Source organism: Astyanax mexicanus, chromosome 7 (assembly GCF_023375975.1).
Source record: "Astyanax mexicanus isolate ESR-SI-001 chromosome 7, AstMex3_surface, whole genome shotgun sequence".
In the NCBI taxonomy this organism is placed as follows: Eukaryota; Metazoa; Chordata; class Actinopteri; order Characiformes; family Acestrorhamphidae; genus Astyanax; species Astyanax mexicanus.
Window position 1 is genome coordinate 41,923,968 of NC_064414.1, and position 25,440 is coordinate 41,949,407.

Sequence of the window (25,440 nt, forward strand, 5' to 3'; positions counted from 1 at the left end):
ATTTACAAGGGGGGAAAACGAAACATTCATTGTTTAGCAAGCAAGACTATCTGGTTTAGTCATAATAATACTATTACTTAAAGTTCCTGGTTTGGGGGAAGCTCTTCAGTGTCTTAATATAGCAAAGGTCATCACTAGAAAGCTCAAAACAGGGCATACTTAAGTTTGTTAAAGCACACTTCTGCATGGCTGGAGTTCTGCTGTGAGTAAAGGTGTGAGAGTAGCATTTATTGGGTGAGTCAGTGAGGGTCTTTTTCTAGGCACAGGCCTTGTGGTGTTTGGATTGAAGGAGTGGTGGGGGTTGGGTGTAGTAGAGCAGAGGCTGTAAAAAGAGCTTTGTCTTGTGCAGGTCACTGCCTCAGAGCAGGGTATTGTGGTAAAGCACTAAACCCCCTCGTTTAATGATTCTGCATAATGCTGCTGATCTTGTACAGCTCATTCGCCAGACACCAAAATCCCTCGTTTTTAGTTGGATATGTATTGGAAGTAGGCCCGGGGGTATTTCACGTGACCAAAGCTACTTTTCTTTCTCTTGCTGGACGAGTTGGGGGAATATTGTCACTCAGCAGCGTTCTCTGAGTGCTAACCCTGTTATTCTGTTGAGTTACAGACAGTATGTTTGTGAGTAGTAAGGCCTCAGACCTGTATAATAAGCGACAAAGGCACAGCTGTCTACCAGCCTACTCAGTGGGTCACCCTGGCTTAGTCAGCCTATGACTGGCTATGGTAATGCCACATGGCTTGGTGGAACTGAGTGAACACTCATTCACTAACACCTATATACACTGACCGCCTGTCTCATTGTCTCTTTCTCTATTAATTCTCGTGTCTCACAAGGCACAGTTTTTTTTTATTTCACACTGTGTGTGAAGTGTTGTCTCATTAAAGGCCCTCAGACAAAAGAAATGGGCACAGAATGACACAGGAACAAAGGTGTAGGAAGATGATTCTGTGTGACTAAGAAGCTTTGCATGTATGCTTACAACCTGATACACACTATGTGGACAAAAGTACCGGGACACCTGTTTGTTCATTGTTTTATCAAGTATCAAGGGTATCTTTTGTTGGAGTAACTGTCAATACTGTCCAAGGAAGGGATTCTGCTACATTGCGAAGCATAGCTGCTGTACTTTTATACAGGGACCAAACAAACCATATGGGATTTTAGCAAGGTAAAAAGCTTTAATAAGACTAGAATTTAGCCATATGAACAGGTAGTATATGGCTCAATGTTTGTTCCATAAACAACCAACTCATTTGGAACTACAGAGTGAAGCCTGTGGCACAGCTCCTCATTGTCCTGGCTCCACATATGGTCACCAGAGTTGGCTGGCTGGCGTGAGAGGCAGGCCATCTTCTTGGCCTAGAGGCACCTTCCCTTTAGGGCTGGAGGATTTAGGTGCAGTGGCTAGGGTTGCAGGAAAATGATACATCTACGACCTGCATATTAATCAGTCACTATATCCAGGATCCACGCTGCTCTACCAGGTTACAGCTGCTTGGTTTTACACACAAAAGGGAATTTCTTTCTTTTTGCCTGAAAGATTATGTTTGAACTTGGGGACCTTTTCTGCTTACTCAGTTATGGACATTCACATTTTCATACTACAACAATTTTTTTAATTTCCTTTTCCTTTTTTAGGCTCTTATGGAAAATACGTTTATCTGCTTTGCAAAAATGATTAGTATTATTTCAGAAGAGTTGCAAGATATGGTATTATTAGACATATCATGAAACATTTATGTAATAAAAACCTCTAGAAGGTAAAATATAGTAACATGGAATGTCTGTGTAGTGATGCATCATGTGTAAGTTAGGAGTTGCATTGACTAGTCCACTTGTCAATTCGAATAATTTAAATGTTAAACCAGTTATACTAACCAGTGTAACTTATGTGGTCAAACCTTAAGCAGACTCAAATAATTTAGTTAAGAAGTGATCCTTAGGAGAAAAAAAGTTGATTAATAAGAAAATGTATTCAACACCTTATACTCACTGTGAGAAAGTGATAGTACTACCCCTTTAATTGTACTGTATAAATCTTTCACAGCTCTCAGGGGTTCAGTGTTATTAGCCAGTGTTAATTCACCTTTACTTCTTATCCATCCTTGTTTTTTTATGTTGTGACATGTTATCTTTATGCTAGTTTGTTAAAATCAAAGAGAACCAATGGAAAAGGTCAGCTTTGCAGCATTGATAAATTTCATAATACATTGTAATACATTATATAATACATAATACATACAATAATATTGTCAATTTGTCTTTAGGGACTTTATGATATTGATTAAGCTGTGGAACTTCATTGTTCAGTATTATTAGCTAATAGCTGATTTGGTTGGCCCATAACACTTTGTTCAGCCCTTGTTACTGGAAACATTGAACCTCTTTATGATATCCAGTTCTGTCTTTCTTGGCAGTGACACCAGTTCCTTTTCAGATCACCTTCTTTCTGTTTGACACGGTTTTCTATGTGCTAGTGTGTTTCCCTGTGATTTGCTTATTGGCTCTCAGGATCAGTCACACTCCCAACTTATGCCATCTGCAGTCAACTCTCTTTGGCAGGCCAGAAAATTGTTGGGCATTCAGAGAGAGGACATCAAAGAGTATTTTGGTCTTTTCAGTATGCTGTGTCATGACCAGTCATTGAACGGATACCCCATACTCCTCAAAACTTAACTGACACCATGTGGAAGCATGAAGGTCTGATGTGAAGTGTTTGAATTTTTCATTCTGACTGTTCTCCAGGACTGAGCAGTAAAAAAATAAAAAATAAAGAATTCAGAGAAAAAGTACTCATATCCAAACAACCTATTAGAGCTATTTGAAGTCATTAGGTTCTCTGTAGACCTGGCAGTGTTGAGTGGCATATTGATGGGACATCTTATGTTTTAAGGTCAAGCAATAAAGTAACACAGGGCAGTGGATTACTGTGCCTTTGCCTCAAGATGGTTTCCTGTCATAACAAATCCCAGATGTTAGTGGAGTGTTACTCCAACCAGCATATCCAATTAGTTTAGCACATAAAGTTGTCAGACCTTACCCGTTTACATGATGTTCTAGTTGTATTTGTCTTACTACTTTATCTTCAGGTGCAGCTGATACTGAATAATAAATGCACCATTATTTAAGTGTTGATTGACACATTCAGGTGTAGAGAGAAATAAGGATGTAAATTTTGTGGGCATCTTTATGAATAACATGCATGATGTAAGTAATCAGACAATTACCGGTAATTAACGAACCAGGTTTGTGACAACATATAAAACATCTAAGCAAATTAATCTAAATGTCTATTCGATAAAATGCTAATCCTTGTATAGTCATGTGACTCCACATTTTCCAGTCTGTAACATTAATTGAACATGGAGGAAAACTCGAACACTGAGCCAAATGAGCTGCGTAAGCAGCTTATATGAAATATCATATCGCCTAGCAGTTAAACATAAGACTCAGCATTGCTCTTTATAAACAGTACAGTGTTTAAATAGAAAATTGTATGATTGTTCTAGGACTTTGCTTACTTCCTAAATGTATTGTGACTATACCACAGTGCCCACAAACAGTTTTTTGAATTTACATCTAAAAATGTGGCATGCCAGTCTGTACATTGTACACATTTTTAAAAAATGTGTGTTCTTTTATGTTAAGCAGTTCCTCATAGTGGATTTTGAACTCCGTGTTTTAAGCAAGTGGACATTTGAGTACAGGACCCCATCAGGAAGCCATAACCCTTCCGGATGTACCCTGCTGGGTCTAACTGGCAGCTTTCCTGCTCCTATTCTCTTTATAAACCTCTCAGTGTATGTTCAGTCTGGCTTTGGGACAGAATAGGTTGCCTGAGGTCTTGAACCTCAATTCTAAGAACTCAGTGTAATGTACTCAGGCATTATCTGACTCTCCACCCTTCATCTGAAATGGTTTGTCTGAACTGCAGCCATCATTTGTGACTGCATTGTTTAGACAGCTTGCCTGATGCCAAATATGGTCAGCTGTGATACACAGCATGGCTTGGAAGTGTATTGTTAAAGCGAGAGCAGTTGTTTTATTTTTGTTACTGAGCCAGTGTGGTTTCTGTCCCCCAAGAAGGTTTTTGATCATTTATTTTAGCTGTCAGTCTTGTGTGTTTCTAGGGTGATAAGTATGGTGCAAAGGGTGGTTAGTATTGTATGTAATGGAAAAACTGTTTACTTGGTGTTAATACAGTTGTGAACAATGCATGCCATTTGTACTGTCTGAAAACAAAGGATTGTTTATATTTTTTTGTAATCTCTTGTTAGTGTTACATGACATGCAGTTTATCCATAGCTTCAGCTTAAAAGACAGGTGAGCAGCTCTCAACTCGACTTCTCAACTCTTTTCTCAGATGGACAGGTTATCCCACTGGTGGAGCTGTCAGCCAAGCAAGTGGCATTCCATATCCCATTTGAAGTGGTGGAGAAAGTCTACCCTCCTGTTCCAGAGCAGCTTCAGCTCCGTATTGCCTACTGGAGCTTTCCTGAAAATGAAGAGGACATCAGGTGAGTTTGAGAGAGACTTGTAATTTTATTTGCATTTAGGGTAACATGTTCCTATTACAGTCTGAATGATAAGTACCTAGAAAAATGGATTCAAAGATGAAGCAGTTCAGATATGAGTAAAAGCATCAAAGGCTTCAGCAATATTGCATACACTGTTTATGTTGTTTTCTTATATTTCACATGATGTAAAGTAACTAGACAGTTGACAAAATTAACAGATTTGTGTTTAGTAGCTTTTTATGGAAACTTCATTTGTGGTCCAAAAAGGTGTGATGCAAGTGTGTACTATTCTGGCATATGACTGAACAACCAAAGCAGACACATCAAAAACATAGCAGAACCTTTAGGTCCTACAACTCCTTTTCAAAATTACATTATAGACAGATTTAATGACATTATGCAATGGAATTCATTGGAGAAGTAGAAACTTAAAGGTTAGTATAGCTGGCATTCTTAAAAAGCTAGACCAAAACCCTGAGAGACTGTGGAAGACAGCAGCAGTGGATGAAATAAAACTAGTTCAAGTTCCAGTTAAACACTGTTGTGGAGGCTGGCATATCTTTTTCAAAGTCTTTAATCAGAAACCACAGAAAGAAAACAATGAAGAACAGAAAGGTCAGATTATACTGTGTACCACATTATCTGTAAACCTGGTGGAGGAAGTTATATTGCATGTATTGCTGCCACTGGAGCTTGGTTTCTGTTGTTTATTGATAATGTGATGCTGATATAATTAGCAGGATGAATTCTAGAGTGAATTCCTATAATGCACTAAAGAAGAGGAAGCTGGCTGTTGGTGTGCAATAGTTATAGTTTGTTCATTTTTTTTTCCCATAATGTAGAATCAAGTATCATCATACTATTGGTGTCTGGATCAACTGATCAACAGAATTACATTTTTGTTTTTGTGACAGCCCTAATTCAGAGTTGCTAGTGAATTCTAATGCATGACTAATATCAAAGTTGCATCAGTCTTTATTGTGTTAGAAGGAACCTTGAGGTGTAATGAATCATCTTAAAGTCACCAGGTGTGTGTTAATAAAATAGAATGAAGTGTGTGTTGGATTGTTTGTCTTTTTCTTCTTTCCCAGCTCCTCAGATTCTCATTTTCTCTCCTTTTTTTATATGCTCTCTGCAGGTTGTACTCTTGCTTGGCCAATGGGAGTCCTGATGAGTTCCAGCGTGGCGAGCAGCTCTATCGGGTGAGGGCTGTGAAAGATCCCCTGCAGATAGGTGAGAAATCTCATACATTTCATGCTGCGCAACCCACATAGACTCTTCATCATTAGCATTGTGAACATAGAGGGAACTAGTCTAGACTTTTTTTCAGGTGAACTGTTTTGAATCCACTACACTCATTGTAATATTAATATTGCATACCATATAAAATTTATGGTTAACAACCCTTGTCCAGAAAGAGCTGAAAGGCTTTTTACATTGTGACATTGATCACCTTGGTCATTGGTGCTAACCCAGCTTTATCTCCTCGCTTCTTTTCACCTTTGTAAAGCATTGGCCTTTGGCACTACATTATGTGTCAGCCATGCCAAACCCATCATTTACTTGGCCTGTTCCGCTCAGCGCTCAGCACACGGCTGGAGAGCTTCTCTGGTTTCCCTATGTCACTCCTGAAAATCCATGCTTCTCTAAACAGTGGAGTTATTTGAGTCCCAGTGTCTCTGGCAGGGCTAAATGTAAGTGTGGTGGGTTTGAACGCTGCCTCTGTGAATGAGTGTTATTGTTTGAGTTGGTGGGCTGCACAGCAGCAGCAACAGCAGCACAGACTCATCTTCATGCAGCTGGCATTGGTAAGGCATAGAACAGTGCTGGCCCAAAGCTGACCCATCCTTTTGTCAATCTCTCACTCCCTATCTCTCTCTCTCTCTCTCACACACACACACACACACACACACACACACACACACACACACACACACACACACACACACACACAGACACACACACACACACATACACATAGTCTCTCTTCCTCTCTGTTTTGCTTTCACACTTTCAATTGTACACCAAACTATACCATAACCATGCGTTATTTCAAAGTCCCAAATATTCTGTCTTTGCACTCTAGGATCCAACTTCCTTTTCAGTTACATTCAACCATTAAATTTTCTTAGTTCCCTTCTTCCCTTTCTTTAGCTTTTGAAATACACCAATGACTGACAGTTTAAAACATCAAATATGCATTTAGTGTTATTCCTAAAAGGATATTCAAAAGTGATACTCAGTAATAATTAGATGTTCTTATTGAAGTGATCCTAATCTTTTAGGTGAGATTTTAGCTCAATTTCATGAGCAATGTTACTCTGTTTACATCTCTTGTTTTGTTTTACTGTTAATTAGCTCTTTATCTTATAATGCATTTTTATTCTTGAGTTGTTTTTGTAGTAGTAGTAGTAGTAGTAGTAGTAATAATAATAATAATAATAATAATAATAATAATAATAATAATAATAATAATAGTTGTTATTAATTTCTCTGTGTATTATTTGTCACTAATCATGGCCTTGCTACTACAACCCCTTTTCAATTGTACATTATAGACTTAGATTAGATTTATTGACATTATGCTGTGGATATTCCTGCTCCATTTTGGAATCTATTGGTCCCTCGGGTCATTAAGGGTGGCCTTTTAGTTTACAAAAAAAACCCAGTATTTCTACATATGTATACTTTATATGTATTATTGTGTGTTTTGTTTTCTTTAAAATAATGCATTCTACCTTTCCTTCTAAAAAATCATGACTACTTTACTTTAGAACATTCAGGTGACATTAGCAGATGTAAAAAGAGCAGCAGTGTGCTCTGTTTTCCATGAACACCACAGAAAAGTCTCCCTTACTTTTTCACTCCCAAAAATAACAGATGATCTCAAGTGTTAAAGATGCTCACAGATCTTGAACTGTCACTGTAGCTTTTTTTATTACTTGTTTAAAGATTTTACAGCGTGCCCTTGCGCTGATTTTTTTTAGGTTGCTCAGTCTTAGCAAGAGAAGCTACAGTTGTTACAGCTGTTATTTTTCCATTTATAACCGTTTGCTAGTCTTTAAACGGATGGAGGCCTGCGTCTTTAGAAGCTCTTATGTAATTCACTTCTGTCTTAAAAGCAAATGCACATCATTTCTTGAGACATATTCTTCTAAAATGTCTTTTTATGAGGCTCACTTAAAAAAGGGTAACTGAAGTTGAACATAAAATTGTACCAGTGCTTTTTTCCCCCAAGACAAATGTATGTCTTTGTCTTTGATTTGATTTAAACTATTGGTTGTAGTGTATTTATTTTTATAATGCTTGAAAAATAATGCTGTTTCTTGATCTGGAATAACTTTAGATTACCTTCAATGAAGCATTTATTGAGAAATAAATCTAAATAAAGCTTTTCAAACATTTCGCTCGTAACTGGGTATGTAAATGTAAGTGTGGGGTGAAAAAGTATTGCTTTATTATAATGATCGATGTACTGACTGGTTCCCGACTCCCTTGGGTGCTATTAAAATCTCTGTTATTAGCTCATTAACCAAGCGTTGCTGCAATCCCACCTGGGAGCAGTCTGAGGAAGAATAAGCTGCGCTGTCTGCATCTCAATAGCTTAAAGCATATCCGACTGTAGCACTAATTATGCCAAAGGAGAGCACGGTGAACCAGAACAAGCTTTTCTGACTATTCAGTTCAGTTCACATCTGCTGTGTGACATTCATAACAAACTGCAGCGCTCTGTTACGTGTATCAGACACTGATAATCCACAGAGCTAATGTTTTAAAATACAATCCACTGTTGTTGCCAGCTGTGGGCCATACCCTCTTATTCTCATTGTCCCATTGATAGGAGCCATATTGGTGCTAAATGAGGTTAAGCAGTTTTTAGCAGAATTGGATGTGACATTTTGGAGCCCTCTTGCCCCACTGGTGGCCACTGAAAGAAGGAAGTGGGTCAAGAAGAAAAGGGGCTTTTGGCAAACAGGTAGGGTCCGAGAAAGGGAGTGCGAGGGGGGGCTGGAATAGAGTTGGCCTATGAAGGAGGCCTGTTGAATCAGGAACAGCAGCTTTGAGCTGAAACCACCCACTGCCCCCTCTCTCTCTCTCTCTCTCTCTCTGAGCTGGCCAGAGGAGAGCTGGCTGTGTGCCAGTGGTAAAAGCTTCTGGCCAACCCCCACTCTCTTACTTCCTTACTCACTCTCAAACACACACAACCACTCTATCTCTATCTTTTTTTCTCTCATACACTCTCTCTCTCTCTCACACGCACACACACACACACACATACACACTTTGACCACGCAAAAATAACATTTTTCATTTCCTGTATGGTCTCCATACAGTGTGATGACTACTATTAGTATCAGAATTACCACAGAGTCAACTTACTGAGACACAAGCTTGACCTAAAAGTTGCAGATGGTGTCCTCTGACATTTTTAAAATGTTTCACAAATATGACAAGAATAATGCAGGGGGAAAAAATCTAGACGCAAACTATGAAAAGAGATAGTGGGATGGGTTATATTACCCTAAAATAATGTTACAATATTTCTGCGTATTTTTGCAACAATGACATTCTTGGTGATATGGCAGAAAAGATTGTATAAAAACATTTGCATTAATGCCCAGACTATACTACTGCATATAAAGCTAAATAAGTGTTAACAGTTTCAAGCATTTAGTAGAAACATAAAATCGTCTGTAGAAGTATATTTTCTGCCACAGTACAAAGTGTTGAATGTTACACATGTGTATAAACTGCAAACAGTAACAGTTATACAAAAAAACTCTGAAATGTTCACAGTAAATATCAAAACAAATACAAAATGTGCTGTTTTTATGATTGAACCTGAATTTTTATTTTAGTAAATAGAGCTTTAAAACTAACCTTTTTATTTGAATGACTGAAACATGTTCAGACTGATGTTAATAAGCAGTGCAACTGGAAGAAGCAGCACGAAAGGTCTGTTATTTAAGAAAACTGTTACACACAGCTCTGTCCTCATCAAGAGCTGTGCAAAGGGTGTGTTTTAAATGTGATTACTTGTGCAACTCTTTTTTTTTTTTTTAGGATCACAGTGGGATTTTTTATTTTGCTGTATTGTGATTATCATATCAAAGAAAGGTCAGCTCAGAATTTACACATCATGTTTTTAAGGTCACTGCATTAAACGCTGTAGGTGCTGTTCACAATAGGACGTTTGTATCAGAAGTCTTTTAAGCTGGTACACCAGGTCAGCCTTCAACATGCATGATACACGCAACAGTACAGGAAGTGCAGCGCAGTGCTGTTCAGTGCTTATTATGTGATGCGCATGAAAGATGTGCCAGTAACCTCACTATTCTCTTGCTTTTATTATTTTATAGGTTTCCACCTCAGTGCCACTGTTGTCTCGCCCCAGGCTGGCCAATCAAAGGGTGCCTACAATGTGGCGGTCATGTTTGACCGCTGCCGGATCACTTCCTGCAGTTGCACATGCGGAGCCGGGGCCAAATGGTGTGCTCACGTGGTGGCGCTATGCCTCTTCAGGATTCACAATGTGAGTTTTTTTTTCCTCCGCACATGCTTACAGTCAGACACTGAGTCATGAAAGCATAGCAAGATGGTATCCTGTATCCTGTTCGATTTGTTTTTTTTTTCAGTTCAGTTTAGTTTTGTTTGGTTTAATGGGGCAAAAAAAATGAGGTAAGATGAACTGTACCAGAGGCTGCTGTCAGATGGCTTAATTAAGAGGATTTAGCTTTAGGTGCATTTTCTATAACATAGCCAAACAAACTCATTAGGAAATGCCTCATAGTCTTTAACACGGTGCCTCTGAGAGCTTATTAATTCACTTATGTTCTAGAGCCTCTGTTCTCCACAGACTCTTTAACAAGTGAGCACACAGAACTCGTACACTGCTACAAGGTCTCATCAGAGCACTCACAAAGCATGCCGCCATTGCACCAGCAGTGGAACTGACCACTGAGGCCCTCAGATTCAAGCCCACTGACCTACAGCTCTGTATTGCATGGCCATTGCAACTGACCGATAAAGCCACCCTGATTAATACTGTCAGACCTATAAACAGCTCCTCGCTGCATCATCAGCACAACTGACTGATGCAGCTGCTTTAATTAAAGCCCACAGACAAATAATCTGTCCCACACCAGCACTGCTGACCAACACAGCCCCTCAGATTAAAGCCCACTGGCATATGAACAGTTCCTCACTGCATCATCAGCACTACTGAACAATACAGCAGCACCGATTAAAGCCCTCAGATAAATAATCGGCTCCTGGTTGCACCCCCACCACTATCATTATAGCCCCTTATATTATGGCTGACGTGAATGATCTGATGATGATCTGATACTGTGCTTTAATGAGATGCATCTGATTTTTTTCAGGGATGTGTGGACATGTTTGTTCCACAGATTTCAGATTTTAGAGTGAGATTGGCAGTCATGTTGAGCTTCCATTTTCTAATAACAGTTGATCTTTTTTTACCAAGCTGCTTGGCAATTACATTATAGTCCTTTCCAACCTTGAGGAGGTCTACAGTTTTGTCTCTGGTGTCTTTGGAGTGCTCTTTGGTCTTAGTCATGTCTTACCGATTGTGTGGGGCGGACAGGTGTCTTAACGACCTCAAACAGGTGCTTCTAATATAGAATAAGGTGGAGTGAAGATGGACTTTTTAGAGGTTGTTGAGGGCCAAAACCTTTGCTGATTGGCAGGTGTTCACATACATATTTGCAGCAGTAACACACATCAATTATTTGAAAAAAAAAACACATTGTTATTTCCGGATTTTTTTTATTATGTCTCTCACAGTGGACATGCACCTAAGATGAAAATGTCAGACCCATCCATGATTTCTAAGTGAGAGAACTTGCAAAGTCACAGTCTGTTCAAATACTTATTTTCCTCACTGTAAATAAGTACAGTGAGTACAGTGCATTGAAAAACCAGCACTGCTGACAAGTACAGCTACTATAGCTTTCGTATGAATGTGCAACTGAATCTGATGGTTCACTATTGCAAACAGCACATAAACAGCTCAAAAAACATATACATTCTCCTATACATTTTTATCGAACAAACTAAATCAAAACTGGAGGGTGTAATGGTAACAGATTCAGGGCTGTTTTGACTATGTACTTCAAAGATGCGAGTAGACTATACACAAAGATCAGAAATGCACAGATTTTTGATCATTTGAGATTATTGAGTACTATTTCCATTTACTGAACAATTCTCTCAGACAGGCACAGCAATGTGTCTGTGTGGATGGTTCATGTTCATTAAAACATAGACTAGCCCTGAAATGAACACCAAAAAAACTCTCATCATTGTACACTACTGCTATCCTATGACTAGGATGTATCTCTATCTGAGTGCAGTTGGTGTGGGTGTGAGAGTGCTGAGAGGCTTTTGATTAAGTCTGAAGACTCCCTGTGGAGCACAGAGGGTGGAGGCAGGGATCTGCTCCGTCCTGATATCCCCCTGTAGGAGGGCCCTGCTCGGCCAGATAGACCCAGCAGCCCAGGTCGTGGGTGGCTTTTAGCATTTGCATGTTTGTGGTTGGGCTCCCTCTCTTCTGCATGCTTCAGCGTGGGGAAATTGTAATGAGCTCATTTTGACTAAACTTCCTCACACTTGCGGGCTTTGTTTGTTAACAATGAATGCACAACATTGTCTTGTTGCTTGTCAGTAAAGAAGCAAAGTGTGAGATTTTATTCACCTTTTGGATCCTCAAATAGAGTCAAATGTAATTTTCCAGCTGTGTGTGCTGCGTGTTTATTTATTTACCAATTGGAGCAGACAGTGGATCATTTTGGGTTCTGTTTGCCTGACACAATAACAGATCCAGATCCACTTATTGATTCATCATATCACATATGCCCATGACCTCAATATTGCCCATTATGTTTTTTTTTGTTGTTTTAAGCAAAGACAGCCCATTAACATAGGACAACATAAAAACTGTGGTTTTATTTTATTTACGTTTTTTTGTATAAGATATTTAAACATTCTTTAAATTAGTATTAATAAATTATCAAATGATTTAATGGCTGAATATTCTTTATAATAAATTACTCGTTATTGCAAGTATTTTATAATTATCATATCATATGATTTAAAATAAAATGGCGTATAATGACAGTTTCATTTTTCACAATAATTTCTAGGACAGTTTATTGACTATACTACATAATAATCATTGTTTAAGTTTAATTAAGTTTAATTGCTTAAGTTAAGTGTTTAAATCGTGACCAGTTGTGTTGTGCTCTGTTTTCAGATCACACTGTTCTAAGCATTTTTTTTACTCGGATTATATGCACATATGTTTTTTTAATAAAATATAAAGAAAGATCACTAACATCTTGTTAATTGCAATATGCAGTTCAATTCTGAAGGTGTTCACTTATCAGCAGTAGTGCTGGACGAACAGTATTATATTTTATTTGCTGCGTTTTGCAGCATTAACATTTTTTTTACATTTTATTTTACATGAAAAATGCATGACACAAGAATTAAAACTAAAACCGGTTTACTGTCCAGCTCTAATTAGAAGCCATTTTATCCTCTGTCCTGCTGCTTTACAAATTTGTATCATGGTTTCTCAATGTGTTCATTAGCCTTCCACAGGTACAGTGGTATGTCATTGAGAGACACGCAGTCCTCTGCAGTCTCCTCAAGATTTCAAATTGGCACCAATACTGACCTTTAATGAGCAGTGCTGTATTGAAACTGGTGGGTAAGCTGTGAACCCATTACCGCTTCACAGACCTTCAGGTCCTAGTCTTTATAATGGCTTCTATATGAGGCCTGTAATGTATAACCTGGTGTTCCAAAGACTGTGGTCTATATTTTTAGCTTTTGTCCTGCAGTGATGAATTAGTTTTATACAAACTTTAGCAAGAAATAACAGGTGGTGTGCGTATAAACTATACCTTATAGCAGTAGAGTGGGCTGTGGGTGTTTTTCACACCTTGTGGTTTATCTTTAGTGTGACTTATCTTGCTTTCTGCTTAAATGTGTGCTGCCCACAGTCTGTGTGGGTTAAGAGTATGCATGTTTGGTGTACAAAGGTGACCTACAAATGCATATTTTCCCAGTTGCTTAGTGCTCGTTTTGTGCCTAAAATAACTTACAGTTAATAAAGTTAATTTAACATATATTTAAATAATTAAAAGATCAGGAAAATGGATTATGACAATAACTGCACTATAAGGAGCTTTAAAATGTTAATAAGTGGTCCTGAAATGTCTAGCTTTGCAAAGTGCAAGCATTCTGAATGCATCACAATACTGTTAGTCCAACATTGTTTTTTTTTCTGGACACCAGCAGTTCTCTATTGCCTTTAATTTAGTCACTCGCAAAATCCATTGCTAACATAACTTAAGCTTCAGACTTCTACCTAGACTTCATAGAAGCTAAACAAATGCTGAAATTCAGGTGTATTGTTGTGGTGCCTCCTGTATTGAATATTAATGTGCTTTTTGCCAGAGTCACTATTCAGTTCTAACCAAATGCTGCCAGCATCACCAAACGCAACACCCACTTTGACATGCTGACCAGTGTTCAGCCTCACTCACAAGAGAACACCTCACAATTTATACAGGTGTGAGTATTTCCAAGGCATCTCATAAAGTTGTGCATCATGAGCAATTTACTGTTTTCTACTTGTCACTGTTGAACCAAAACATTGTATCTCCATGTCCAAATTTCATGATGAATAGACCAAAAGTAATGCTCTAGTAAAATAAAAATCGTATTATACTGACTTCCAATGAAATTTAAGGATGTTAAAAGTTGACATTTAGAAAAAAATGTAGTCTTGCACCAGCTGTACACACTTTCTGTTTCTGCAAGACTTGTCAGACGCATTCTAGGTTAGTGGCTTGTGGCATGACTTCTGCAGAACATTCTGTATCTTCTCTAATGACCTTACAGTGAGCCAAAGAGAATTAGTTCCTCTCAGCTCAAAATGTGTCAGCCTGGCTCTCATTATCTCATGGTGTATTTGCAAATAACTGAGTTCATTTTGTGGTGAAGAGTGACTGTGGGGGAGTGACAATGTCAAGTGACATTTTGCCTTCTAGAGCATCATCTGCTGCACCATATCTCAGTACACCACGGATCATATGCAGCTTACTGCAGTGTGCATTGTTTAAAAAAAAAAACAAGTAGCATAGCAGTATAATGCAAAACAAAGCTTAGAAACTGCATATATACCTTTTTAGTTCATTTTAGGTATCTACATTCAAATAAAGGGGCATATAAGGATTAAACTAAAATGTGTACATGCACATAAAATAAATATAAGGTTTTCCTAAGGCTTTAAAAGAGTTTATTCATTAAGCATTTTCATTTCAATGTGACTACACCTCTCAGTACTTCTGATGTGTGTAGCTATATGTTGCAGTTGCAGTAATGTGATGAGTAATATGTGCTGGCATAGTTATTAGAAAACCATGTATTAAAATCATTACCAGATGAAGGCAATTCCTGCTGTGGTCTTGAGTAAGACATTTAGTAAAAGTTGCTCACAGTAGTTGGTTAATTCATATCACTGTGGACAGAGTGTCAGCCAAGCTTTAAAGCATCAGCAGTATATAGAACATGCTTTTACCTCATGCGTAAAACCTTCCCATTCAAATAGACTGTGCTCAACCTCTGCTCAGAATAGTTTCCAGAAACTATTTCCAGACTTTTATTACTTGGCACTAGAATGGCAGGTTTTTCCACTATCAATAGTCTTTGTAAGCTTAGTCAAGAATACAGGTTCTGCATTGCAGAACTTTTCCAAGCAATCTTTACTTCATGCTGTATTACTCAGGTCTGGCCTTGTGTTACATTTGAAATGATCATTGTGAATCATATGGAATTCTACGGCTAGTGTTGAAAGGCACTCAATCTGAGACTAACTCTGAGTGTATTTACTTCAGTTATTGTATTGTAAAGTATTGTATAAACAATTCTAAATGACAAAATATTGCACCTGCTATGAAGGCTACCATGTGTTTTAATTTAATTGCAAAATTTAATGTGCATGGGCTGTCACTGTGTTGCATTATTAATAGTGGATTGTATTTTAATAATTGTTGTGTTCTGTGATGTACATTTGTAAGCAGTTTTTGTGAATTTCCCCAGCTGTGGATAAATAAAGTAAAGTATGAGTATGTGTGTGTGTGGAAATGGTTGATGGTGTGTTGTGCAAATTGTACCAAAGAAACCTCACAATTAAAGGAGCAACAAGACAACTTTACTACACACTATATCCTATCCATTGGTGCCATTTCTTATAAGCATATTGAAATTTGAAGTTGTTCTCATATTGCCTAGCCTAACTGTGCTTAATTTTGACAGGTGTTAAAATAAATTTATAATATGTTGTATATTATATATGTGTTAGTAATTTATTATGTTTTCAAAGAAAATCTAGTATTTTATGGAAACCATTGACGGGTCAAGCAGAAGTTGTTATAAATACATTTAATCTTAATACGTGTTGTACATTTATTTTATCTGTCCACTTTTGACATCCATTATTAAATGTATGGATTGTCTGTGTTTTGTCCTTATAGGCATCTGCTGTGTGTCTGCGAGCCCCAGTATCAGAGTCCCTGTCAAGGCTGCAGAGGGACCAACTTCAGAAGTTTGCACAGTACCTCATCAGTGAGCTTCCACAGCAGGTATAAAGAGAGTTCTTGTTTTCTTTGGTGCGGTTTGGTTGCCTTGCTTATTTTATCAAAACACAATCATGTACAAAAACATCCTTGACCTTTAATGTAGTAGCAATTTTTACACTTGCAGATAAACATGATATTTTGGAGCTGCTTCTTCATTTGCATAGTTAACCCTATTTTCAGCCTTGTGGTTTAGAAAGGTCATACAATTTGAGAGCATTTTAACCAGTGCTCCACCAGTAGTATCAAGATTAGGAGAACTTGTTAAGACATGCAAAAACATGACTTTAGTGTGTATTTTGCATTTAAAGAGAACCTCATAATAAAGTTTTTTTTTTTTTTTATACATTTTAACCATTTTTATATTGATACCTTTCATAGCACCAGCTAGCTTTAATTCTGTGAATCTTGATATTTTGTATCAAACTACATCAAATTAGCTTTTTTACTTTAATATAAGAATGTTTTAGATAAAAACAAAATGTTGGTTTAATTACATGATAATGTCTAATTCTTATTTATTTTTCTGAATTGCAGCTATCTAACCTCCAACTCAATGTCTGTAGTTTAGTTTTGTTCAACTGTTGTATTTCTTATTTACATCACTAAATTAGGATAGCTTTACTGATGTTGGCTTAGGTCATTTGAGATTTTTTTTCTTTAATAGTGCTCTAAAGTTGAGTGTTCTGAAATAGTAGCAGCCTGTAAAGCAAAAAGCTAAAGCTGGCCATAACCATTGTGAAAGTTGGGCATTCAAATTAAAATCGCATTGCTAGTGGAAATCATCAGGGTCCAAGCACTATGCTCCTTTATTTAGGGCCAGTAGCTCATAAATGATGGGCAGTGTTTTGGACTGGCTTTATTTAAAATGTATATTGAGGTTTGTTAAATTCATTTTTGTACTAGGAGTGATGCTGCAGTCTAGTTTTTATAACATACCGTTTATGTAACATACAAAGCATGCATTTTATGACACAAATGTGAATTTAAAACATTGTTGTTTGCCACCAGATCTTGCCTACAGCCCAGCGTCTCTTGGATGAGCTTCTATCCTCTCAGTCCACCGCTATCAACACAGTATGTGGAGCTCCAGGTATGGTCAGCGCTTTCCTTCTAGTAGATGCCCCAGTAGTTTGTTGTGCCCCAGTCAGTAATCAGTAAATAAGTGCTTAGCAGCACCTAGATTAGCTTTGAGTTCACTAATAAAGTGCATGGAGACTTACTTACTACAACACAGTAATTATGGCCATTGTTATTCAGGGCTTTAAGCCAGCAGAAGCTTCTAATTGGGGTTTTGAGCTGTTTTAAAACAGAACAACATCTAGTGATAATTGCCTCTTGGGGTTAGTGGTAAAGCAAAATGACAAAGGCTATGTTCATGTGGCAACAGATTTCTCTTCTTCTGTTTTTTTTTTATAGTATTTCAGTGCACACAGGGATAAAATGCTCTCATAAAGAGAGAAATGGGATAAAATGCTTGCTTCATAAAGAGATAATAGGGATAAAATGAATGATTCATAAAAGTAAGATTCTGAATTAAAATGAAGCAATATATATAAATATATATGTAAGGCAACATTATTTACATCTGTGGTTAATCATTGTAGTTTTATTACTTAGAAGCTCAGTTTTCCCCATCCACTGAAAAAAAAAGCATTTTAGTGACTAAAAACAGTATTTTAGTGTGAATAGGAGGCTAAAATTCTTTTTAAAAATCTGTATAAGTGTAGAAGGGGACACACCTTGTTCCCTTCCACACCTCAATTTGTATGTGAATGAAAATATCTAAATAATAGAGGAGTTTCTAATATCTGCCATATTAAAATGGACCAGACATCCTGCTTTAATTATATCCACATTGTTTAATAGAGCTAAATAGAAGTGGGCTTTCCTGAGCTATATCATATTTCCTGTTCTTGATTAAAACAAGGCTAAAATGAATCACTGCGAAAGTGTATAAGTGTATACACTGCACTAAGAATACAAAGGCCTACACTAATTGTTGTTGAACTTTTTTTTATTCTGGTTCAAAAGGACGAACATAAGGAGCAAAATAACAATGGATACAGTTCATCATGCGTGACATCATGTTTATTATAAGACAGCCACTGTGGAAACCATAGACGTTTGTTTGAGGTTTAAAATCTCAGCATTATACATTATGATTATCCACTTTAAACTGTTTGTTTGTGTAACCTCCATACACATAAAATGAACTTCTTATGTTTGAGTGCATGTTTTCATGCCTTTCAAGATTCGTGAGCACAGTTTTACAGCCATAATACAGATTTCTGCTTACACTACATAACTGCAGATCTGGTGCAGTAATTGTATTTTGGATATCTAGGTGCTAATGCTGCAAATGCTCCTCTTTACACTAAAAAGTGTATACATTCTGGTGTTAATATTCTGTAGTGTATGTTAACCCTGTAGGTTGGTTGTAAACTAATGGAATGAGTGTTTTACAGACCCTACTGCTGGACCTTCAGCCTCTGACCAGAGTACCTGGTACCTGGATGAATCCACCCTTAGTGATAACATTAAGAAAACACTGCACAAATTCTGCGGCCCTTCGCCTGTTGTGTTCAGGTATGTACAATTATACTGTGCAAGACAATGAATCAAGTTGGGTAGATTTTAGGAATGTGAGTAGTGTATCCAGTGATTTTTGACAAGCCTAATATGTTTTTACACTAGATCCCATTGTGCTGGTTGTAAACTTTAGCTTAAAGTTTACAACTTCTTTCTCTCACTGTGTATAACTGATGGCCTCTCATCTGTAAATGGTGGATTTTTGCATCTGTCTATGTTTTTTGTAAAAACTGACCAGTGGACACACAGAAAATCACAAAGGACTTACTGAATTGTAAAATTGTGAAATGACTTTAAAGCAGACTTCCTTTTAAACTTGTTCTTTGGCAAAGCAAACAATCAGGTGCTGGGGAACAGTAGAAATCTTAACACTTATTACTTAAGTTACAGCCTCTGAACTTGCATATGATCTTGACATAAGACCCAATTGAATGGTTTGGCTCTGCAAAATTAGAAAATATTTCAACATATTTCTGCACTGTATTAACACAAGGGTATGAGTATATAAATGATTGAGACAGTTGGTGAATTTATGGTCTCATGGATGTGCCTTGGTCGTTTTTAGTTTTTTTGTATGCTTTAGTTTGTACGTGTGCTATACATCATAAATGTAAAGTTATATGTTTGGTTGATTGGTTGGTTGTTGGTTGTACATTAAGCTTTTGGTATTTCTTTCTTTTTGCCTCAGTGATGTGAACTCTATGTATCTGTCCTCCACTGAGCCCCCGGCTGCAGCTGAGTGGGCCTGCCTACTGAGACCTCTGAGAGGTAGAGAGCCAGAGGGCATCTGGAATCTTCTGTCCATCGTCAGGGAGATGTTCAAAAGGAGAGACAGCAATGCTGCTCCATTACTGGAGATCCTCACTGAGCAGTGTCTCACCTATGAACAGGTATGGAACAAAAACTCATTTTGTTGCACCAGGGAAGAGGGGATGCTTTAGATGTACTGTTTGCCATAGATTTTTTTGTAGGGACTGTCAATGCAGCTGCACTGATGAACAACACCCCATTCTTTGTTTTGATATACTGAGAAGTGATGGTACATTTTGTGTTATGCAAATTTATGGAATAGGGTGTATTACGAATAGCGTAAGAGTCATTGGGGAAGGTCATTGAATGGACTAGAATAAAAACATTATTCATATTCAGGGCGATGTACACAATTCTGTGAGGTAAAACATAAAAATTGGTATTCAGAATAAGTATCCCCTGTGATAAAGTGCCACCAGTGCATCTCTAGAAAACACCATTATTTGTAGACCAAGCATGGAATTGACATCTCCTTCAAAGTCTGAGATTTCTATGATTACTCTCTTTATCTCTCATATATCGGTCTTTTGTTTCAGATCATTGGATGGTGGTACAGCGTGCGAACATCTGCATCTCACAGCAGTGCCAGTGGGCACACAGGCCGCAGCAATGGTCAGACAGAGGTGGCGGCTCACGCGTGTGCTAGCATGTGTGATGAGATGGTGGTGCTGTGGAGGCTGGCGGTGCTTGACCCCACCATGAGCCCCCAGAGGTGAGCTCTTTAGACAGTACCTTCTTTTTTTTTGTTTCTTTTTTTTCCTCTGCTTCAGAAACAAAAAAACTCTTCTTCTTCTCTCCCCTTCCTCCAGGCGTTTGGAGCTTGCTGCCCAGCTCAAGCAGTGGCACCTCAAAGTGATCGAGATTGTGAAGCGTGGGCAGCACCGCAAGTCTCTGGACAAGCTCTTCCAGGGTTTTAAGCCAGCTGTTGAATCCTGCTACTTCAACTGGGAAGTGGCTTACCCTCTGCCTGGCATTACTTACTGTAGCACAGACAAGAAGAGTGCCTCCTTTTGTTGGGCCAGGGCAGTTCAGCAGCAGAGATCCAAGATGGGGGCAGGTGGGGAACCTTTGGAGCCGGGAGGAGCAGGAGGTGGAGGGCGTGGCGGGGGAGGTGATGCAGGAGCTTCTGAACACAAATCACGTATTAGCTCTCATCCTCCTCAGCAAGAGGTGGCTGTACGACCCAAGGAGACAATTGTGAGCAAGAGGAAAGGCCTGCCAGGAGTGAACAGTGGTGGAATGTTGGTGCGGTTAGGAGGTAGTATGTCCCTGTCGCTAGATGAAGGTACGAAGGGTGCGTACAAAGCCAGCGGTTCCTCTTCCTCCACTAGCGGCAAAGCCAAGCTGACGCAGAGCAGTAAAAGCTCATGTGGAGGCTCTGGTTCTGTTGGAGGGAAGCACCCCAGCGCTAAGCGACGCACCAGTAGCGAGGACAGCTCTCTGGAGCCTGATATGGCTGAACTGAGCCTGGATGATGGTTCAAGTCTGGCGTTGGGGGCGGAGGCAAGCAACACATTTGACTTTCTGCCTCCACCACCAGAGATGCTGCCCTCGCCCAGCCCTCTACTGCGAGAACCACGCAAGTATGGTAGCGGAAGTGGCAATGCCGCTAAGGACCGAACATTTGAGGGTAAGCGTGTCACCCACTCAGCGATACCACTGGCAGCTGATACACCTCACTGCTTCTCCAAAGAGAATGCTATGGTAGTAGCAGTAGAAAACGAAGTGGACGTTGAAGCAGAACTTGAAGAAAACGGAGCAGATGAGGATCAAGTAGAGGATGTTAGACCCTCTACCTCAGCAGCTGCAGCAGTCCCAGTAGCAGCCAAGGCTTCCCGAGGCCGAAGAGAAGGTGAAGGAAGTGGGGCATCAGGGACACCTGGGCCTCAGGTCCCAGAGGCGGCGGCAGCAGCAGCAGCTGGTGGGGACCCAGTTGGCGAAGATGATTATCAGGTAGGAGTGTGGGGATAATCTCTTTTGCTTTTACTTTAAATAGAATTTAGCTCAGTTATTAGCCAGAGTAGCCAAGCTTGTTCAGCTGTTAATTAGCGGCTGTAAAAAAAAAAAAAAAAAAAAAAAAAAAAAAAGTAGCAGTGGTTTGCTTTTAAGTGAATACAGGTTTTAACCATCCCAGCATTGGTAGCACAGTGTAATGTTAAAGTCCAGGCTTGTGGGTGGGAATTGGGGTATTACTAAAATTAGGGAGAAAATTGTTTCTTTATTGTTTCATTTATTTTTCAGTAGAATTGGTATTTTTTGCTTCTGGGCACCCCCTACAGTTGGGACGGGTGATTTATTTAGACAAGCTAAGCAATACAGAACTGACGCAAAATAAAGTTAATAAAGCATGTCAATGGAGGCAGAGGTAGAGTGATATATTGTATGTGAATATTGCAGGTAGGCATTATATATTTCTCATGAGAAGTGTCCTGTCTGCCTTACCAAAGTTACATAGTGCAGTTGTCCCAGTTAGGCCTGTCATAATAATTTCAATATCGATTTTTCGTACAATAAATGAACATATACTCAATCATTTTTGATAAGTGATATCGTCTATTGTGTTTATTTGTATGTTTGTTCACATATATAACAGTGAACAGTATTTTAGCCAGTCATGCTTCAATATCTGTGACTCCATACACAGTGTGGACTAAAGTAGATGAAGAAATAAGTAAATAATTTCCTTACTAATTATAATAAATCATGAATTAAATGTCTTTAAAAAGTGTATAGTTGCTTTTTATGCTATTCTGTTATTATGTCAGTGGCGTTTATTGTTTTAAAATTTCAAAAATACAGTGTATCGCAATAATTTCTGGTACAATATGTCATCCACAAAAAATTCTAATCGTGACAGGCCTAGTCCCAGTAATAAACATACAATTTTCCCTTTATCAAATAATTCAGGTAAGTTTAAAAAAAAAAAAAATTGTTAGCATTTTACAAACACACTAGAACATGATGTACTGACTGTTTTGTTTGTATTTAAAATTAATATACATCTCTGTCATCAGGCTTACTATCTCAGTGCTGCTTCTGAAGAGGGAGCAGAGAGAGGAGTTCCAGACAGCAGCCATGAGGAGGAGCCAGACATCTTCGCTGGGATTAAACCTCTGGAGCAGGAAGGACGGATGGAGGTAAGGAGATTTCTTTTTAATAGTAGTACTTTATTTCAAGCCCCACATGATGAAATATGTGCATTGTGTAAACACCCCATACTGTGCACAGGTGCTGTTTGCATGTGCAGAGGCCCTCTATGCTCACGGGTACAGTAATGAAGCATGCCGTCTGGCTGTGGACCTCGCAAGGGATCTGCTGGCTAACCCTCCTGACCTCAAAGTGGAGCAGCCACAGACAAAGGTAAAATACACAAATAACTTTTACAAATAACAAAGCAAGGTAATGTTGAAGAATAATCCTTAATCATTAAAATGATACAAAAACATATTGAAATCATTTGATTTGGCAAAGATCTCTTTGAAAAGTTTAGTATATCTCTTTCTCTCTCATTTTTTAAAAGTTTTTTTGTGAGTTTAACCTGTGAATTCTTTCCCCCCTTTATATTTAGGGTAAGAAGAGTAAGGTGTCGACCAGCAAGCAGACCCAGGTGGCTACAAACACCCTGTCTAAAGCAGCCTTCTTGCTGACCGTCCTGAGTGAGAGGTTGGAGTTCCATAATCTTGCGTTCAGTACTGGCATGTTTTCCCTGGAGCTCCAGAGACCTCCAGCCTCCACCAAGGCCCTGGAGGTACATAAGCATCACTCCCCTAAAGCCAGTAGTAACAGATAATTTTTTTTGTGTCTCATACTTGTTTGCCAAACACTCAAACTAAATTAACATTGTGGTGCCAAACCTCCTGAATGTCTTTGAGCATTAATAATGTTGTTTTCTGTTTTAGGTGAAGCTGGCATATCAGGAGTCAGAAGTGGTTGCTTTGCTGAAGAAGATTCCTCTGGGTCTGGTGGAGATGACTGCAATAAGGGACAGAGCTGAGCAGCTGCGTGATGGAAACTTCTGTGATTATCGGCCAGTTCTGCCCCTCATGTTGGCCAGTTTCATATTTGATGTTTTGTGCACCCCTGGTGAGTTTCACACCTTTGAAGATGTGTGTACTGTGACCTTTTATGTGACATGAACAGTGTATCCTGTATGTGACAGGGCTTTGCTTAGAGACCCTCCTGATATACATTAGTTTTATTTAAAGATAATATGATATTCAAAATACATTTCACATTTCCAGAAAGGAATAATTAATCTAGTATGTACAAAATGCACCAAAACTGGGAAATACATATTTCTTCTAATTTCTTCTTATTTCTTCTTATTTATTTTGCAACAGTGGTTTCTCCGACGGGTTCTCGCCCACCCAGTCGAAATCGCAACAACGAAATGCCAGGTGATGAAGAGCTTGGCTTTGAGGCTGCTGTTGCTGCACTGGGTAAGAATGAGTAGCAGTGGTCTGTGTGTCTGTGTCTAAGGATTCAATCTGTAATTACTTTAAACATGTCTTTCTATTTTCCTGTACTATTTTTTTTTTCGTCTCAGGTATGAAGACTACGGTTAGTGAGGCAGAACATCCTTTGCTGTGCGAGGGCACAAGAAGGGAAAAGGGAGACCTTGCTTTGGCCCTAATGATTACCTACAAGGATGATCAGAGCAAGCTGAAAAAGGCATGTAATTTATTGTGATATAAAATTAGAGATTACCTCTTTTTTTTTTTTTTTTTGTAGAGAATAAAAATTATATACAGCCATATTACTGCACCCCAACAGCATAGGAGGCTTGATTAAGGGAATTAACTGTGGCAACTTAGCTGACCTGGTTATTGAACCCATATTGACCTCATATTATTGAACCTTTTTAAACACTAACCCAGAGCTTTTAGCACTGAGCCGCCACTGCCCCCTTTTGTCTTGTATTGCAAATTTCTCAATAAAAAAAAGTGTATTCCATGTATTTCAAATGTTAGCTAATTAAAGTGCAAGACCAAACCTTCTTAGCTTTGAGGAATGAAGCAAAAAATATTATGCATGTTTTAAGCAGACCATTGCATTGTTTTGTAATTGCATATGCTCACTCTAACATTCCTGGAGCAGATACAATGTTACACATGCATGTATACATGTTTTGCCAATGTCTACTGTAATATTAACAATGTTGTGCTCTGCAGATTTTAGACAAGCTTCTCAACCGCGAGAGCCAGACCCATAAGCCCCAAACGCTGAGCTCATTCTACTCCAGTAAGCCAGCCACCAGCAGCCAGAAGAGCCCATCCAAACACAACACCCATGGAACTGGAGGAGCCACAGGGGGCGTGTCCAAACATGCAGCACCAACGGCGACAGGGGGTTCAACTTCTGTCCAAGGTGTGGCTGGGGCGACTGGACAACAGGGTGGGCTGACGGGTGTTCAAAGCACAGCAGCGGGAGAGGCGGTTGGCGAGAGCCGAGAACAAGGTGTGCCAGGTCTCACACCAAGATGAAGCTTATCTAATCTTTATGTTTACTTACAAGAAAGACCAGAGCAAGCTTAAACTATTTAACCTACATTAGCACGTTACATGTTATACATCAACATAAGGACCTCTATCACACTTTAAGCTTCATGCCTCCAGTGGAGTGGACAGTGACATGGACACAGTTATTACATTTTATCAATTAAATCAGGACAGGATCATATTGTGAACCTGCTAGTGTGATTTTAATAGAATTGTGCGCTGAGTGTGTTGTGATCCCCTTGCAAATTAATACTATGCGGTCCTAGCCACTCTGTTTGAGTAGGTTTCAGTCTTTGGTTCAGTCTACTCCCTCACACATCTGTATTTTTGTGTTTGGGTGTGTTTATGGT

At 38.8% G+C, this 25,440-nt stretch overlaps 1 protein-coding gene across 3 annotated transcripts in view; it reads left to right on the plus strand.

Annotated features, from left to right (window-relative positions):
- The window catches only part of zswim8 (zinc finger, SWIM-type containing 8), a 37,576-nt gene that overhangs the window by 3,077 nt on the left and 9,059 nt on the right, over window positions 1-25,440 (plus strand). For 2 of the 3 annotated variants that reach the window (XM_022684605.2, XM_007258716.4), the window contains 16 exons: window positions 4,368-4,521; window positions 5,660-5,754; window positions 9,882-10,054; window positions 16,089-16,196; window positions 17,202-17,283; window positions 18,659-18,779; window positions 19,471-19,672; window positions 20,129-20,304; window positions 20,402-21,545; window positions 22,607-22,729; window positions 22,821-22,952; window positions 23,161-23,340; window positions 23,492-23,675; window positions 23,933-24,031; window positions 24,139-24,263; window positions 24,764-25,049. In XM_022684605.2, the coding sequence (XP_022540326.2) occupies window positions 4,368-4,521; window positions 5,660-5,754; window positions 9,882-10,054; window positions 16,089-16,196; window positions 17,202-17,283; window positions 18,659-18,779; window positions 19,471-19,672; window positions 20,129-20,304; window positions 20,402-21,545; window positions 22,607-22,729; window positions 22,821-22,952; window positions 23,161-23,340; window positions 23,492-23,675; window positions 23,933-24,031; window positions 24,139-24,263; window positions 24,764-25,049 (3,384 nt within the window). The remainder of the gene's footprint in view (window positions 1-4,367; window positions 4,522-5,659; window positions 5,755-9,881; window positions 10,055-16,088; window positions 16,197-17,201; window positions 17,284-18,658; window positions 18,780-19,470; window positions 19,673-20,128; window positions 20,305-20,401; window positions 21,546-22,606; window positions 22,730-22,820; window positions 22,953-23,160; window positions 23,341-23,491; window positions 23,676-23,932; window positions 24,032-24,138; window positions 24,264-24,763; window positions 25,050-25,440) is intronic. The other variant, XM_007258717.4, reaches the window with a different exon arrangement.